The 19,896-nt window shown below is 35.4% G+C and overlaps 1 protein-coding gene across 2 annotated transcripts in view; it reads left to right on the top strand.

The window, feature by feature from the left end:
• The window catches only part of LOC149085627 (uncharacterized), a 143,575-nt gene that overhangs the window by 18,847 nt on the left and 104,832 nt on the right, over positions 1–19,896 (top strand). For both annotated transcript variants that reach the window (XM_089233781.1, XM_089233782.1), the window contains exon 2: positions 7,712–7,860. In XM_089233781.1, the coding sequence (XP_089089907.1) occupies positions 7,712–7,860 (149 nt within the window). The remainder of the gene's footprint in view (positions 1–7,711; positions 7,861–19,896) is intronic.

Below are 19,896 nucleotides of genomic sequence, written 5' to 3'. Positions count from 1 at the left end.
GATAAAAAAAAAAAAACTTCAGTCATATTTTTTTATTCACATAACTTGATTTTGTTTCTTAGGATAATAATATTTATTATAAATGTCCAAACACGCGGCTCGTGCTTGCAGAGAACACAGACCAAAACTGAACTTCATCAGAGGTAATATTTACTGCTTGCCTTAGGGGCGAACGATTTTTTTTTTTTCGCTTCCTTTGGTAGTGAGCGACTAGACGATTTCCATTTCAAGCCCTGCCTTAGGGCGACGGGTTCTAGAAGTAGCCGCCGGTACGTTTAATGGTACCACTTATTTTTGTCCAGACCGGTTACGCTGACGCGGGCATGTCTGGTCATTAAACGAAAGGCTCGAACTATAGATTTGACGTGTGCGTACGCCCGTTACATATGACATTGTAATGCATGTACACACCACTGACACTTTAGCATACGTTCGCTTACTCGTGTTTCTGCGTGTTCCAAGTCATTATGATACTGCATATCTGTTGCCCGAGCCTATGAGTGGGCCCCCATGTTTGCAGTTTCCCTGCGCGAGGATGTCATAAACTGTGAGCTCATAATTTAGATGTGAGGTTCTTTTGGTGAATTCGTGTAAATTACCATCTCTTCCCTCTTCCCACACCATGACATTACAAATGAGATATCTGTTTCGTTAGATACAATATCTTTTCAAGCGTGACAATAACAAGAGAAACGATGCTTCTCTGGGAAAATGTGTACTTATTTTTCTATGTGTTTCACATGTATATATATATTTACCTCATCTATATTGGTTCTCACTAGTTTTATAGCGCACTACCTACTGTAATGTGGTAGAAATGATAATTTTATGAGAAATTCTCCATAATACTTAGTACGAACTTTATCTGAAATTGCAGGGTTATCCATTATGATCGCTAAAACGCAGTGCTACAAAAAGTTTATTACGAAACTAGTAAAAAGCACCTCACTGGTCTGCAGTGAAAGCAAATCATGCAAGAACATTTATGTTTAATATGAGTACTAAGCTACTCCTTCAGTCAGAACATGCTTGTGCATTTCACACATTTCAGTATCATAGGATCGAAATTAATTGCAATTGTAACTGTAAAAATGCGACCAAATCATTATAGATTAAAATCAATTATAATTGTGTTGAGATCAATTATACAACACTAAGCAACATAATAGGAAAAAAATTGGTTGAAAACTAAGATGGACAGCTTCACAATTAAATGAAGAGAATTTAAATCAAGGTGAAAAAAACGGAAGATTTTTTTTATTTTACACTATGTACATAATAGTGTCAGATTCGTAGTTGTCCCCCTCCCTCCCCCCCCCCCGTATGTGTGTGATGCGGCCTCTTCATTCCTCTACTTTAAAGCGAATATGAATTAATCGGGCGCGATGACAGTCATTCTGATGATGATTGATGCGAAAATTGGCTCACTAACGCGGCTGTCTCCTGTTAGCGCGTGTATCCATATTGAATAAAACGTTCGTCAGTCAAGGCTGCAGAACCACGAAAAGAATTTTCGTTAGCTAAAAAAGCATCGGTTAGCCCAGGTATTACGGTAGCTGGTCGTTCACTGAGTTTACGCGTGTGTGTGTGATATACAGGTTTATGCCTAAATAAATTTTGGAAAGTGCTGCAGTTTTCTACAACTCTTGAAAAGTTCAAGAAATTGAGAGTGATTGAATTAAAATTCGCTGGCACAAGAGAGAGACAGAATACCCGTATCAAGGGCGTTGAATTCTGAAAAATGTGCAACTGAACTCTTGAGGTATCACCGAACTTTGGGATACATTTCCCGTATACTGTATCTGAATTACGGCTCACCTAAGAGCTACAGAGTAGGGTATGGAAAAAATGTGATTAAAAAAAAGAAAAATCAGATTAATTAGCTTTAAATCGAAATTTTTTATTTATAAATTAGCCGATCATTTATTTCTAAGCAAAATTAATCATGCTAATCATTAAGCATGCATGTTTCTCGATTAGTTTCGCAAATTTAGTTCAACATAACGAGCAAACTAACAAACAAAACTCTAAGACAAGAAATATGAACATATTATGCCAATAATATGAAAAATCGTGACAACAGAGCTGTAACAGACATCATGTAACAGAGCTCGAATTAACTTCGGGGATAAACTGAATGTGAAAAATGCTTTTATAAACAGTCAACTCACTTTTTTTCACTAATTTACACGTTTTTATTCTTTCACGCAGGCCCGTCATTTGGGGGGTCAGGGGGGTGCCCCCCGGCTTTTGAGAATACACTAAAAATGGTATATATATATATATATATATATATATATATATATATATATACACACACATACATTCAGTACATGTTCTTTGCCCCCCCCCCCCTCCGGAAAAAGTTGAAATGACACACGTCCCTGCTTTCACCCATTCAACTAGTTTTGGTGAAAATGAGCAAGCGCTAGACTTTTCCAATTTTTATATTAACAGTCATGGGTGGATCTAGAGCTCACTGTTGGGAGGGGTGATATAGTTAAATTATTATTATTATTATTATTTTTTTAATTCCCTTTTTTTAATTGCTCTGAATTAAAAAAAGGGCAAAAATACCATACGTCACGCATTTTTGTCTCGTATTTTCTGGGACAGTTTCGGGGGGGGGGGGGTTTCTCCATCCCCGACTTTTATTTTGCAAAAATGCCCCGATTTTCCCCATTTTTTAGCCGAAGTTTTCTTAAATTTCTTATTTAATCAAACATTGATACAGGTAATTTGCAACGGATTTATTGAATGCAATATCATATAGAAGTTTCGAAAATTTCATGAATTATCGCATTTCGCTTGGAGGGAGGCATAGATCAGCACCGAGTAAAACCGAGTATAGAGCAGAGTAAAACTGTATTTATGATGGTGCAACATACATTGTTATTTCCAGTCAACACTTAGGGCATAGAATTAAAGGCTTTCAGGCAAGAATTATTTCCCCACTTTTTTACTACTTATTTCAAAGATACCTTTGTACTAAATCACAAACATGGAAAATAATCAGATGCAGAAGAATGGCTCTTGTCTGTCGTTTCATTTACTTGAAATGCACCGGCCACCAATCTGAAGCATACGTTTGGGATACAATGTTTCTTCAAAGATGAAATCATGAAATGAATCTGCCTTAGCTTTAAATTTCATTAATTTTTATACTTAAAAGTTCTAGAATATTATTCTGTTTTGGAATCGTACAAGCTAATTTTTCAAACTCTGTCAATTTGCTTCAACAAATTTGACAAATCAGGCGAACCGAGTGCCCTGTTGTAAAGCATTGAAAATATTTTATAGTGTAGTTGTACCTAAGTTCATATAGCGCACTATATTTTCCTACAATATATACATGTATACCATACTAGGTTATTTTCACTTGAATATAGTCGAAGTTGAATGGAGAGCAAATGGAATTTAAATTTCGGGATTTTTAAATCAATGGTATATTTAAAAAAAAAAATCAAGTGATTTGGGGGGGGGGGTGGCCTACCCTATAGTATTTCTTTTATCTTCGATACATATACTTACTTTTTTTTTCAAATTATTTTCAGAATTAGCTTGGCATAACATTAGTTTGAGAGAACATAGTTTTTGTTTTTTATTTATTTCGTAAAGATTCCAAAAGGTAAGAACATAGCTGGAAATCGAATATTTTCACATTGGCTCTTACAAAATCTCTATTCCCGAAACAAATTTTCATTGAAAATAATGAAGATCTCTAATCCGTTCTACATCTCCACAGTATTAATAATAGTAAAAAATTCAATCAACAATTTACAGTACCGCAGTACAGAATAGAAATATTTTTTCTTGTGTCCAAGTCAAATACATTACAGTATAGAGTGATGCAGCAATTGGTTTCGACCGATTAAAAACCCCGAGTTACAATCAAATGAGTCTTTTTTTCAATTCAATTTTACCTCACTCTCAAGTTTTTAGCGAATATTTTTAGCTCGTAACTTGAATTACTCGCAAGTCGAGACACTCGTAACTCAATTATGCCAGTGTACTATAGTCTTTAAAAAAAAAAAAAGAAAACAGGAAGCACCACGTATCACAGATCCTTCTTTCTAAAGAATACTTAGTTGGTGAACTTTCACTACTTTTCTGTATTTTCGCGAGAAATCTTTCAACTTTCTTCTGCTCTGATTCCATATTTTTCTCTGATTTTTTTCCCTGTCAGGAAAAAAAAGTTCAGAAATGCCACATTTATGTGACCGATATCTTTCATAATTAGCATTATTAGTTGTATATGTATATGGGGAAAAATATCTTCTTTTTGTAATTTTATATTAAAATAAACTGGTTCCATTTCTATCAAATGTCTAGAAAAATGTTCCATTAATCTAGTTTTCCGACAACATGACAACCGACCGTCTTGGAATATTACTTGTTAAACGGTGCAATTTTCTTGTTTTCTTTTCTTTCTTTCTTGTTCTACCTCATCGCTCACAAAGATAAGGTTTGTCATTTTCGTTGAAATGGTTACGCATGCTGATAATTTATTAACTAGTTACAACTGGCAGTTCTTATTTGAACGTGATTCAAGTAGCGTGTATATAATAGATACAAACACAACAAGAATTTAATGCGATTCAATTGACTGCAGCATACGACAATTTTGTCTGTTAATATTGTTGTTCGACATGCTTTTGTGTTCTAGGGAACACTTGAGTCACAAGAAAAAAAAGAAAAAAAGATCCATCCGTGACTGCATTTAATTATGTTTTACTCGTAACAATGGACGCAGCATTATAATATCCGTGGGTGATTATTCTGAGATTCCAACCAGATGATCTGCTGGATTGAAATGATGTCCTGCGCCGTTAGAGGGTTTGCGTGTTCCGTAGTGAAGATTGTGAAGATTACATTAACTGATATTCCGGAGTGGATCACTTGACACACAGGTTCGTAACCGCATTTCTGGATGAACGTGCTAATTGGTCTCGACTATATGAAACACATATTAGCAGAAAAGCAATAGCTGTCGTGACCGGTGGTTTACTCTTGGTAATTGAGTGCATCATCTAGACATTTAAATCATTTTCAATGCGACCGTTTCATTAATGTGTCTATCAGTTGATTTTTCTCATTACTAAAGCTGACAGATTTGATGAGTCCTAATATGTGTGCAGAAGCTAATCGTTCTGAAGCCTATGGGGTGAGTTTCTGTTTGGGGTGAGTTTGTTTTGGAATGATTGAAATGCTCGTGAAATTTTTTATTCTTAAGCATGGTGTTAGATTTTGGTTTTCTCATCGTATTTCATATGCTACGCATATACTTTTATGGCATGCTTTTATAACCCACAAAATTTCTCGATCGCTTTAATGAAAAAAATTTGATTCTATTTAATTTCTAATTAAACGTCAATCAATTTCTACAAAAAAAAAGAGTATTAGAAAGATAACAAAAAATCAAAATGAAAACTTTTAATTCTTTTGGCATTTAGTTTGCTAATTTATAATTTAATTTATGTACTGTAGGTATAAAATTTCTATTTGATGTAACGAACAAAGAGCAGTTTTATTCTGCTTCATTCATTTGGCTTATATTTTTCAAAACTGACTTTCAGTCGAGCATAGATGTATGCGGAAAAACGAGGTTAACGAAAAAAATTGCATTGCGATTGCAGTTTTTTTTTTAAATCTACTATTCAGTAACAATGTCTGATGTATAATATTTCTTAAGTCATCAAATATTAAGGGTATGTAAAGTGTTAGTAATGGATCTTCATTTTAGGAAGAAAAACTAGCCTCAACAAGTTTCTGAATTATATTTAAAAACACTTATTTTTTGCATAAAATTACCCTAAACCATACACTTAATACATTTGGAATGTAAAGAGATTTCAACGATACAAAAAAAACACAATCTTGTCAGATGTCTATACCTATCCCAACTAGTTTGGATATTGCGCATAAATTGATCCAAAAAGACTCACAAGTGGCATCATGTGGAGGCCACTTCTAGGAGCCCACATTGTAGCAGATTAAGTTGAATGAGAGAGATTTTGTTGCCTGATATTATTTTTGCCTAAGTAACGTAAAGTTTCATCAGATCTTGCATTTCGCGTACATGATTGCTAAACATTGTATTCATTTTCTACGTAATATGTGTTTATTTTGTGCAAATATGATCAGTAGTTCATCTTGTAAAAGAATAACTTGAAAATTCTACCCATGTGATAAGCATACAGGGTGCTTTCACCGTTTCGTATTTCAACGAAATAACCAATTGCATTTTCTGTGCATCTCTCTTCTAACAGATGAGGCTCTATGTACTTATATGGAATTGCCGGGCTTGACATTTCCCAGGAACCATGTGACCATGGTGACTAAAAAATAGGCATTGGTGTTCAAAATTTTATATGTGCGGTTCCTAAATTAGAGTCTGAAGATGAGACAATTTTCGGAAAATATTGCAGCGTGCCTATTAAATGGGAAAAGGGTCACAAAGTCTCGGTAAATTTGTAAGGAAAAACTATCATTTCGAGTCATTTTTATTTAAAAACACAAGCTTGGTTCCTTAGAAATTTGAGATAGTGAATAAATTCTTTTTTGATCTGTTGAGCCATCTGGTATTGTATTGCATGCTAGCAATTGGTATTCATGGTACGCTCATTAGAGTGGAAGGACTTTACTTCACCTTGAATTAGTGGAAATCTGTCTGAATATAACTTGAAACTTTGTTTTTTCGATATCCCTTTTTTCACTATAACCAAATAATCATTATAATTTTTAAATTTATAATATTATATATATATATATACGGAGTGATTATAAAAAAACTATCCCGACATATGAGCCTCTAACTATCATACCATTCACAGAAACTGAATGAAATTTTGGCATAAGGTATTTTGAGATATGCGCTCAAGAATGATATGGAAAACAACAGTGTCACTCTAACAGTTACGGTTACAGTGAGAAAATTCCAAAAATATCAAATGGCAACACCAAGTTTTTTGTATTGGAATGCGATCTCCATACTAAAAAACACTAAATAGCGTTGGAATGGCACCTGTAGCACGAAAATCCCCGGAGCTAGGCAAGGAAAAAGTAAAAAGGATTTGCCGTGCACCAGAGCATTAATGTTCGTTTCATTCGTCACACCGTTTCTTCTGCTGAGATCCCAGCCTGATTAGTCCTCCACAAGGTCATGTGGAAAATTTGTGAAACACAATAAAATGCTTTATTTTATGCTGCTTCTCTGTCCTTATTGGTTGTCCTCACTTTTAGCCTATCTACCGCCGGTGATTTTCATGCTACAGTTGCCGTTCGAACGCTGTTTAGGGTTTTTCACAATGGAGATCGCATTCCAATACAAAAAACTTGGTGTTGCCATTTGATATTTTCGAAATTTTCTCACTGTAACCGTAACTGTTAGAGTGACACTGTTGTTTTCCATATCATTCTTGAGCGCATACATCAAAATACCTTATGCCAAAATTTCATTCAGTTCTGTGAATGGTATGATAGTTAGGGGCCCATATGTCGGGATAGTTTTTTTATAATCACCCTCTACATATATATATATATTGTGCGCACTATTTATTTTTCTATTTAAAAAAGCATTCAAAATAAAATATAAAATAAAAACTTCAAATTACGTATGTTAGTGTGTGCTCATTATATTAATCTTTCTATTCGCAAAACTTTTCGTGTCATTTGGTACAAAATGTTTAAAATACAGAATTGTTTGTTTCAGATTGAGCCACGAGGAAAGGCTGAACGCCATGGGGCTTTAAGAGTCGGCGACCACGTATTGAAGATCAATGACGTACAATGTTTTTCGTTAGCGGACGCAACACAGCTTATTGACTGTGCTTTTCGTACTCTGACTGTTCTGGTTTGGAGGTAAAAATTTCTCTGCATTTTCCTTTTTTTTACAATCTTGGTGAGGCCTGGTATTTCGGCAATTTTAGAAATTTGTCGCTTGGAAAGAAAATTCATATATATATATATATATATATATATATATATTTGGCGCAGCATAACCTTGTGTGATGGTCCTTTCAGCAATAAAAAAACAAACTCCAATCCAATCCGAAGGTGCATGCACCCTCTAATGGTTTATAGCACATATCGCAGCAAATCCGTCGGGAAAATGTGATATTTGTTTTTGGTGAAGTGTTGTAAGCACTCTTTAAAAACATCCTCTACCCGCCTTTGCTATTCCGATTAGACCGCACATTATATGATCAAAAATGTTTGTTTAGGTGTCTTATATCACCTCTTAAAGTTTGTCCCATGAATTTTGAATCACCCTGTACATCAGTAAAGATTATACAAATGACATAATGTTCATTATCCTAACTTGTTAAAACCTCTGTTAGTTTCCAAGATTTGTTTTTGTTCTGATCGTACCATCCGCTTTAGTCGATTCATTGTAAACGTTTCCTAAGGATATTCCTATTTTAGTTTCACATAAAATAAAAAACAAACAAAATAATGGTTAAATACACTCATGTCCATAAATTAAGGATAATGCCAGCTCCGGCAAATAAAGGTTCAGAAACAAAACAAACGTTACTTATTCATAAAGCCCATTTATTAAACAAAAATTAATTATATTGATAAAGAACAAAAACGATGGTGTATGTATGATACCATTCATAAAAACTACGATTTTTGCTCCTTGGAGCAATTGTAAAACATCTCCTTTACAAAAACTTACTATTACATGGTTGGTATGATGGTTAATACATTGTATGTCTCCCATGCGATGAAATACAGTCCGTACAACGCCTAGGCATGCTGAGTATCAAATTATCGATCTGATCTTGGGGAAGATCACTCCACTCAGCAAGCAATGCTCTCCGAAGTTCCGGTACACATGTAGGAGGTGGTTGACGGGCTGCAACTCGTCGGCCAAGCATGTCCCACACATGCTCTATCGGATTCAAGTCAGGTGAGAATGCTGGCCATTCCATACGGGTTATATCCTCAGATTCAAGGCATTCGTTTACGATGTTTGCTCATTGAGGACGGGCGTTGTCATCCATAAACACAAATTCTGCGCCCATGGCACCCCTAAACAAACGTACATGTTGTTCCAGAATGATGTCCGATAAATTTGGGCTTTCATGGTTCCGGTTTGAACATGCAGATCTGTTCTGGAACCCAATATAATTCCACCCCAAACGAGCAATGCTGCACCACCGTAACGATGTTGTCTTGGTGGTAACGGGTACCTGGCGTTCTCCATATGAAAGTCCGACGTGGATCTAACTGACTGCAAGCTAAACCTGGACTCGTCGGAAAACATCACACAAGCCCACTGTGACGATGTCCACATTGCATGTTCTCTACTCCAGGCTAATCGCTGCCGACAGTGAGTTGCCGTGAGCGGAACACATCTGACAGGCCTGCGAGCATATAGACCAATATCTCCCAAACGTCTGTACACGGTTTGCCTTGAAACTGTGGTACCCGTGGCTGCAGATAGCTGACGAGACAGGTCGGATGCTGTGCTCCGTCTGCTTTTTTTGGCAGTTACTACCAAATACCGGTCTTCATTCGGCGTTGTAACTCGGGGGCGAACTGTACTGTAACGTCTACTGACATTTCCGTTATCTTGGAATCGTTGCCAAAGCCTAGAGATGACACTTTGGGCAATTCCAAGTTCCTCGGATACTTCCATCTGAGTACGCCCACATTCCAGGCGGCCGATAATTCTACCATGTAAAAAATCATCCACATGCGTCCTCTGTTCCTTATGGCACTGAGTGCCTTACAGAACTCTTGTGAACAATTTCACTTCTTTGCCACCATTCCTTATATACCCCCCTCTTACACTCTCGTCATTGTGACGTACTATCGGCATCATCTGGTGGCTTCCTGAAATTTGCATATCATTCTTGCAGATGTGTGTGATAATTCTACAGGTGAAATTTTTACTTTAGATTTCGATTTCCGTGTGATTCTGAATTATCCTTAATTTATGGACATGAGTGTAGATACAAAGCTTATGTCAAACATGTAATGTTTTGAGCAGTGCATAAATTATTTTTTGATATCAGAGATCAAATTTGTTAGGTGTTGGTAGTACGAAATCGTTGTTTTTGAAAACAAATTTGGGAAAATGAATGAATAGTTTATGAACTTTCTGTCTTGGGAGGCACAATATAAGTGCGTTGAGATTCAATAAGATTTGAAATGACCAAGAAAAAGAGAAAAATAGTGTGAATCTAGCTCACACCTGCCTAGCAGAGAAACTGATCAAATTTGTATTTCATTCGAAACTGCTCTTACGATATTTTTTGTTACTGTCAGAAAGAAATATAAAAACACAAATATGTTATATGATGTATTAAATTTCAGATAAAATCGTAAAAAAAAATCATTCCATCAATATCTTAAGACAGATTATTATATAAGTCGTTATTTTCAAGACCCAAGTCGTTTCGACTGAATAACTTATTTTGTTCCACAAACATTCATCTTATCAACTTAAATCAGAGGGTTATGAGGTCGGAACCTACAAATTGAAGCCGATTGTGAACGGCTTTGGAGGCATTCATGCTCGAGTTTCGACTCGAGCCAGTCTCGACTTTCACCAAATGAATTAGAGCTTCATATGGTTACCTATATTAATGTTTTGTCCATGAACATTTTTGCTTTATTTCTACTCAAAGAGACGAACTACTTATGACTTCACTAGATTGAAGAATAGAAGCTGAAATTTCAAATATGATATATGTTTGTATTTCTTTTACGCTAGAAAATTATTAATGCAACTTATTATTACCACTGCAAAGAATGGTGAAATTTCCAAAATTTTCATTGATGCTCTTTTTTACTTCTATATCGGTGCACATCGATGTATGTGCATGTAAAAGAAAACCAAATGATTGACAAATCCCATTTGTGGTATGAAAAAAAGATTTGCAGTGTATGACAGAAAACAAATGTGCAATTTAATTCATTTTTGTCATTCGCATTATGCAATGTGTCTAGCAAATCCCAATGGTTCTCTGAAAAAAGCAAAACAAACGCTGTAGATATAAAATTTCGTTCCGTGCCCAGTCCCTCACATTGAAAGTTCAGCCGTTGTTTTTTTTTTTTTTTTTTTTTTTTGAACGCCATTCTTTGAATAGGAAGCCAAACAAGTTTTGTTTTTCTTTGTAAATGTTGAGCTTGGATACTAAAATTTAACGGGTCGACAAACTTCCAACCCCCGAACCATGTCACATACACGCTGCGTCAGATTAAGATAAAAATATAACCAATGTAAGCATATCACTGAACTCTACGCAAGTATGACGTTTAAATTCATAACTAGATCTGAAAAGAAATTCAAAAAATAACAATATTCGTAGCTAACCGTTGCTTATCTTTGCTCGTGCTCAGAGCAAATTTTACACTTTTTTTCTTTATGAAAAGAGCAGAAAAAGAGTTTGAGAGTATTCTTTTCTGTATTTTTGTTGTTTGATTTCATTCTTTTACATAAGATAAAAAGTTCATCGTGAGTTCTATTATCACCAATAGAGCTTAACAGAAAAGTTGAGTTGAAAAAATGATGTATCTAAATTCTTTAGAATACAAATATAAATACTACATAAGAAAATCAAATGGAAAATGCAGAACATACCAGTGTTATGTATTAGTATTTTTCTAAAAGACATGAAAAAATAGGTCAAATTAAAAAAAATTGAAACATACGTACTGTATAGCATTTATGTCATCCAAAGGTAATCACTCTTTGTATTGTTATTTTTGTTAACTTCACAGCACTCACGAAATATCCATAATAAAAATTTAATCGCTAGAATATAAGTTTAGTATTTTTGGATTCATTCAAATTATTGTGATTCATAAAAAAAATTGACAAATACAGATTTGTACAAATGAATTGTTTTTGTGTGTAAAACGTAGTTCAAATATGAATAGGCGAAATCGGTCATTTTCTATGCTCGAGTGCGAATTGTTTTTGCGTCATAAGAATTGTGATAACACAAATGGCAAATAAATTTTAAAATGCCCAAATGATCGTTTGATTCTTTTTGTCGCACCACGATCATTTTCTGCACATGAGGGCTAATTAGACCAGGACCTACAATTTATTGCCGATTCCGAACGGCAGCATTCGATATTTTTGCCTCTTTTTTTTTATTATACTCGCCGAGAGGTTGGCGCACTAACTCCGCGGTGTTGGACTGCAGTAGGAATATTTTTCTGTGGTCATGTTGTCGCCGTTTCTGTTGTACCCTCGCGTCAGAAAAATTTCTGACAGGGTATCTAATTATTATTTTTGTCACCGCGGGAAAACATGATTTTGCCGCCCCCATAACTTTAAAATTCGATAATTTTATAACGGAGCTTTTTCTGTTCCCACCTAAAACTGCCAACCCGCCAAATTTTGCCACCCGATGCAGTTGCCCCCGTGCCACCCTCCAGTTCCGGCCTGACAAGGACAAGTCGGGTATCGAACTCACGACACCTCTAACATCCTATGGTACTTGAGACGAGTATCTTATCGACCTTGGCTGCCACACCCATGACCAAATTACTTTTGAAGAAGAAAAAAGTGACTAATTTAATCGTTTCAAATAATAAAACATATAACTGCTATAAATCGTTCTGACAGAATTATTGGTTGTTATTTGAAAAAAAAAAAGCTTCACTTTTCTAGTTGTGATTGTTTTTCACGATTAATTCTGCGACACAATGAACTATACGTATTTTTCATATCTACGTATTTCGAAATTGATATCATTAGTGATTTCATTCTATTCCATCTCGCCTGGATCCCTGAAGCCTAGTGTTGAAAAAAAAACCGGCCTCTTACCGAGTGAAAAACTACCTTGTCTAAGACTGTATTGCGCTCGCTATTATAAAAAAAATCCGAATATTTGAGAATTTATACACATAAACCGAACATTTTCATCAAGAAAAATACTGATATAAATGTTATGCGTAGAACAGTATAAATGCGATATCCCACGTTTTATATCAAAATGTTCATCTGAATGATCTCTATCGGTTTACGCAGAAATTTGACGTTGCGTACGCATTGAGATACCCTGTATGGTACACTTACTTTTCATTTTTTTATTCAAATTTATTTCCGACATCTGATTTTCATACTCTATCCCATGTGTCGTTAGCAATAAAAAAAATAAATAAATCGAAAATTTAAAAGTTTTCTAGGAAGCACGTAAAGACCAATTTTTATCAAGGTAATTCCGTTTCCTCTTTCGCAAACGACCAACAAAGTGGGTGTTTTCAGCTGTATATCGTATTTGTGGAAATATCTTTTTTTTTTTTTTTTTTTTTTGTGAATAAAACTGTTTCATACGTGCTGTTACAGCCCCTTCCTACCAGAAACATTTTTTTCGTATAAAGATATATCCAAGAAGTATCATCATTCAGGAATAAGAGTGCATTAGCATTTTTACCAGGGACGATACCACTGGGGGAAAAAAAGAACAAATCAAAAGCTGGTTGTAAAAGGGAACTTATGGAACAATGCCTTCTGTGTATTGAATCTCAGTGAACACGTTTGCTTTGCATCATCCATGTAAGGGTTGCGTAGGCAGATATTCATGTCATACTCACGCAATGGCTACTACGTATGCATGTATATCTATGCACGCATGTTGTTTCCGTTCTCTCTTTTCTGCGAAGTCTCTGCCTTTGTGGGGCACAATAAAAAAAGGTTGCGGCATGTTTCTGAAGATCATTTTCCATCTTAAGTTGATGATTCGATCTTCTTTTCTGAGGTTTGATCGCCTGCATTCCTCCATTAAAATCTGTGACTTATAGTTTTCAAAAATATTTAAAAAAAACTTTTCTGTATTCTTACTAAATTCATTTTGTGCTTTATTCTAAAAATGGCGAGATTTTGTATAATATGTTTGTGTGATCAATATATTTACTCGCATAACACTATTTTCAATTTTGAGAAACCCTTTCTCTTTTTTTCTTCATTAACTTTCATTTTTTTCTCTTTAATGCGTTCAATTAAACCCCAGTGTCAAAAAAGCATGCAGTTTAACAGTTTATTTTTAACAGTTTTAACAGTTATAACACGGGTTCTCAAACCGTGCGCTGCAAAGTAGGGGCACCGTGAAGCGGCGTTCCTGACAAAGGTTTTTCGAAGCGATTGTTTGTTAAACTATTTTGGGGAGCCGCCGATAAGCCTTGATTGGGGTGGGCCGCGGGTGAAAAAAGTTTGAGAACCCCTGGGTTATAACAATCACTTGATGGTTCTCTGGTATAACTATAGTAGAGTATTGATAATCCGAGGTGAACGGGACCGAGACCACTTCGGATTATCCGAAAAGTAATAAAAAACGACATTATAAGTGGGGGGGGGAGGGTGAGTAACCTACTCTTACCTGTTTCGCCCTTAATTTATTGGCTTAATTTATTCATTACACAACTGCCAAGACCCAGTGCCGCCTTAACGCATGGGCCAAACCCGGGCACGGCCCGGAGGCCTCAGAAGAAGAGGGGCCCCACAAAAATGAGATCCGTTTGAAATTTTCTAGAATTTGCAATGTAGGGCCTCAAAAGAACCATTTGGCCCGGGGACCCATGACGCTCTTAAGACGGCCCTGCCAAGACCAATGGGCTCCAGCCCCGGGGACTTGATATGAATGTTATTTTTTCCTTTTTCACTCAAAGCCTGTGTAAAATTATGGTCAACTCCAGGGTAACGACCAAGAAACAAACTTTTCGAAAAAAAAGATTTTGAGAAGGAATTTCGAAAAATTTTAACACCTTGGATTATTCAGAATCTCGAACTATGGAAACTCTACTGTATAATTAAGACTTTCAAAGAACGATGAGATTATTATTAAAAATCTGCTTTTGAATGAATATCACTCACGATTTATTTTATTAGTACGATCGTGGAAACAGAACACTGAACCTCATTGGGAGTATTTCCACTGTCAATTCTGAGAAACTTTGCAGCAGTTGTTTCTCCTACACTTTCCAAATTCAATTCATAGAGAAATACGAATTGTGAGACATAAATCCCATTGGTGATGCATTTTACCAAGTCATGTGTGTCCATGTTGGACCTTTCCGAAAGACAATAACTTTTTAATTTAGTTAATGAGTGCTTAACATTCAAATTACAAACACCAAATGTTATCTCTTTGTAATTTGCATTGAATTAACTAGCAGTGTTGAACGTATAAATAATTGTTTTCTTCGTTTCACACGTTTGATCTATTCTCGATAGCAATAATATAATGCATATACCGTACAATTTTCTTTCTATCTTTTTTGGCATTATACGCGTATTCTCGCTTCATTCAAGTTTGAGCTGCAAAAATGAAATATCGATGCATTATCATTTCCCCCTTTCAAAATTTCAGTCCGGCTGAAAAGTTTTTCTTAAAAGAAAATAGGTTTGATAAAACTCATACAGCTATTGATAATAAAAAAGTTGATGTTTTTTTTTTGTCTTATGTTTATTTTTTTTAAAACAACCTGTTTTACCGCATTGTTTTGTTTTGTCAGTGCTGAAATCTATGAATCTATGATAGATGGGAAAATGTCACTTTTATTGTTGTCGTCATTTAATATTTTTGCAAAATTTTGCTCATAGTCCATGAAATGTCAAACTACTATTGGCTAACTCGAACCGAGTTTTGTATGAATTTTGATGTATTGACTGGGTTGTTTGGGATATAAGATATAAGTTATATATATATATCTGTGTGTGTGTGTGTGTGTGTGTATGTATGTATGTATGTATATAAGTGAAGCTTATATAAAAATGCATTTTTCTTCATGAATGAAAATATAATAGCGTATTTTTGCCGCTCGAGTACCATAACTTAAATTACGAGGCTTAAATGATGATCAGGAGGTCCATTATTATTGTTTCGGGACAACTTTCTAACAAAATAATGTCATTGCTACATTTATGTTAAATTCAAAGATCAATTTGTTAAGTGAGTTTTTTAAATGGGATAAAGACGTGTAGCAAATACGTACATTATGCATATATGCAGATCCAAAATGAATAAATGGTGTCGGATCTTATGTTTTTATCCACGAAACACAGCTTCATAACAGTCATGGTACAGTTTGATTTTGCCTTTTTTTTTCTGTTCGTATGAATTAGAAAACTTGAAGCGTTAGCACTCAATTTTCGCTTTATCTTTATTTTACTTTTTTGCACTAATCTTTTGAATAATATTGAAGTCTTGATGACTGAAAGAACACAGATAAAAAATCAAATTCAAAAGATTGATCTAGAAGGAAAACGACATTACATATAGAAAACTCAACTACCCTTTAACCATTTGTATTTTGTTTAAAAAATAATAATCACGTCCTATATCATAAATCATGTGTGACATAACAAAATTGTTTTACAATTTTTTTTCGATATTCTATTCTATGCTTGATAGAATGTGATGTCAGTCGTGTAAATTCACATAGTTAGTCTGTTGGTGGCACTGTACAGGTCAAGTCTAATAAATAGTCCACTTTGGTCATTATACATATCTTCTTTTTTTCTGCCTTATCAAAAATCAAATATTACCTTACTCCGTTTTCTTTTATTCATTGTCAGCAAAAGCAGAGTTTCGCTTGTAAAATAAATAAGTTTGCGTTGTGAATATTCGATTTTGGTATCCGTTTTCAGCTTTTCTCATGTACTTTCAACCTTAACGAGTTCACTTGAGAAAAAAAAATTGTCACGTTCTTACAATTTCACTGTTTGTGCCTGTCACTTTAGCGTAGCAGTTTTTTTTAACATTCAGCCCTTTCCATGACTGTTCTGAAATGCAAATCTCGTTTCCGAGATATCTGTTTTTCCTCCCCGTCATCATTTTATCGCACTGCAGGACAATGTGCGTGAGTGATGTATGGCTTCGAGACATAAATAATTTTGCAGTTGCTACTTCTGCTCTGAAAAGCAGCGGGTGTCGCTGTTTCTATGTATATTTATGTATTTACAAGTGTCTGTACGAATACAAAAAAAAAGAGAAGAAGAAGAAGAAGATAGGAGACGAGAAAACCTGAGTGTATCAAGATATGTATCACTTTGAATTGGCGCATGCCTTCACGATGGAATATCCGTCTTTCCTTTTTTCTTACTTAATTCGGTCCACATGCCAAGTACATATTTTACTTTCTTTACCTACAAAATAGAAACTCAGAAAACATTGTTCGTGTTTTATTGGTTTTGTGTGTGTGGGTAACTTGTTCGATTGCACCTGAAAAACGATAATTAATCGCTTTTTTTAGAGATAATTTATTTTATTACAATTCATCATATTGTCCACTTCATGGAGAGAGAAAGAAGATGATATCGCACTGTGATGAGTCAATGACCAAGCTTCAGAAGTACAGAAATTATAGATTACAAACCCAGAGGTTGGTGCTGACGCTTGAAATTCAGTCTTGCCTTGTATTGGGAAATCTATTAAATATATGCGAGAACACAAGATTTATATGGTCGTTGATCATTGAGTATGTTTTAAACAATTATACAAAATATTAATTTTAAAATGTGTGCTCTGAAGATGACGATGTTTCAGATGCTATTTGCATTTTCGGATGCTACGGCATTAGATTCGTTTTTCTTTATTCATCAGTTTTAGGGTACGCAATCCTTGCAGAACAATAGGGCTGGCATTTGCAGCGTTTCGTTTTTAGCTTCGTAAATTAGATGATCAAAATATCACCTAAGTTAATCTGCCGAAAAGGATTCACATCATTACATCTTCAAGCCTTAAGCGTTTTTGTTTGTTTAGTTTTTTCTTCTCGCCAGAGGAAATCAGCCGCTGGATCTGACAGCTCAGCCAATTGACGCTTGTAAACAATGGGTTAGGATGCTAATTGGACATTCAAATCGATAACGATTAAGAAGCTCGTAAAAATGGGTCTCAAGTTATAATCGACCTTGTCATTTCTTTTGCTTGGTATCGGATTAGCTTGCGTGTTGAGAGCACGCGCAAAACGCGTCTAACGGGAACGACCGGAATCTCTCGAATGAACGAAGATGGACGCGTGGCTACTCGAAGACCGGGTGTTCGTCTGGTTGGTTATTATTATTATGTATTTTTTCGTTCTTTTCTTTTTCTTTTTACCAGCCTTTCTTGATCTTGACCCCTCTGGTCTGCAGCGCCGCCGTGAGAACAACTTTTTTGTGCAGAAGAGAAGCAGGGTCCTCACATCAGAGGCCACCAGATGAGGCTTCGGGGCAGAAGTCGCGGCACAAGGTTCAATAACTTGTGCACCAATCTAATCGGATCTAGCTGCATGCAGTTGGTCCTCCTCTCCCTTTCCTTTCATTAACCCTCTCACCCCAGATTCAAAGACGAAAAAAGAAAAGGAAAAGATAGAATAAGTATTTGTCCCGAAGACCCACGGCTACGCACTACGTGAGCAACTGCCAACGTCTTCGATTTTGTGCGCGACAAGCATCTGTAATGTATATAGTATACCTATAATACAACTCGGCCGAAAGATTTCTCCTACCACCTTTCAATACAGCAAATCACGCCTGCTGGAATGGTTTCCTCCTCCATTGTTTTCATTTCCGTAATAGTTAGTTCCTTTCCACTGCACAAGCTTGTCGTAAATGTGTCTGAGTGTGCGGTTGGCACTCAGTAGATATTTATTTGTGCGGGTAAAGATAATAGCATAACCAGTATTTTTTTTTTCCTTTTTTGCGGTAACCCGATTATAGGCGTTCATATTTCTGATTGCATAATGTGAAATAAGAGAGTATATCATTCACCTTTTTATTTTATTTTCTCCTCCTGTTTCCGATCACACAATCGTGAGTGATGATAGTCATTTTTAGCGGTTGATGATCTGTATGTACTACCTTACTGTTATGCACGAAAACAAAAGTGTGAAAGGATGGGATTTGATTCACTTTTTCACTTTTTAATTTAGAAAACAGAAATAGCACGTGAAATGCAACATGGAGTGTAGGTTGTTATTAATGTCAATAGGTGATGTATCGACATACGAGGGCTTTTTCAAAAGTGAAGACCATTTGGCTATGAAGCAAAAATAAAGAATTTGATTGTGTCACGCATACGCAATAACTTTAAATGGTTCTTTTGTCATATAAAAGAAACTTTTTTAATTGCGCATCACACACATCATTGATTTTCATGTAATAATGAGTGATGATGAGTGAGAAAATGCATAGGCCTACCAACTTTGTAGTCCATTAATTTTTTAATGCAAAAGGACAAAATTCACGAAATTCACTATATTCTCAAATGAGACAATTGAAACCATGTTTTGGGCCCAAAAGTATGTGCTTTTTTACGAGCTAAATGGAGTGATGAAGTATATTTAAAGTTCTGATTCATAATTCCCTTCAATGCCAAAAAAAACTCAATTTGCGCATACTTTTTTCCAGGTCCAATTTACGCATACTTTTTTCCAGGTCCAATTTACGCATACTTTTTTCCAGGTCCAATTTACGCATAATTTTTCGTTCGAAAATTCAACCTTATTACACCTATAATTATTTAGGTCTTATCTATTAATGGAAGCGAAAATTATTCTTCCAGACATGAATTTTGAATTTTTTTAGAAATTGGCAAAAAAATAGTTTAATTTCACTGGATTTTCTATTTATCTTAGCCAAAAACTTCGAAAATGGGCGCATTAATAGTGCTAGGAAGCGATAAGTTGTCGAGTCATTACAACCAAGGTGATAAGTTTCCAAATTGGCAAAGCTCAATATGCTAAAGTCACACACTTTATTTCAAAAATAGCACCTGGTATTTCCACTTGCCCTAGTCTAGAAGGCTTCGTACGTCGAGGGTCACGTGATCACAACCAGCCCCTCCTCAACAGTTATTCTTTTTCTCTCATTGCAGGCGGGGCAGCTTTAACGAGTTTGAGGGCCAAGGGCCCAAACTTTTAAAAAGAGACAAAAAAAAAAAATGTATG

This window comes from Pholcus phalangioides, unplaced genomic scaffold, assembly GCF_987345545.1.
Source record: "Pholcus phalangioides strain wild (caught in Gottingen) unplaced genomic scaffold, Ppha-v1.0 ptg000007l_1, whole genome shotgun sequence".
In the NCBI taxonomy this organism is placed as follows: domain Eukaryota; kingdom Metazoa; phylum Arthropoda; class Arachnida; order Araneae; family Pholcidae; genus Pholcus; species Pholcus phalangioides.
Note: the sequence above shows the minus strand (reverse complement) of the source record. Positions and strands in the feature narration are given on the sequence as shown.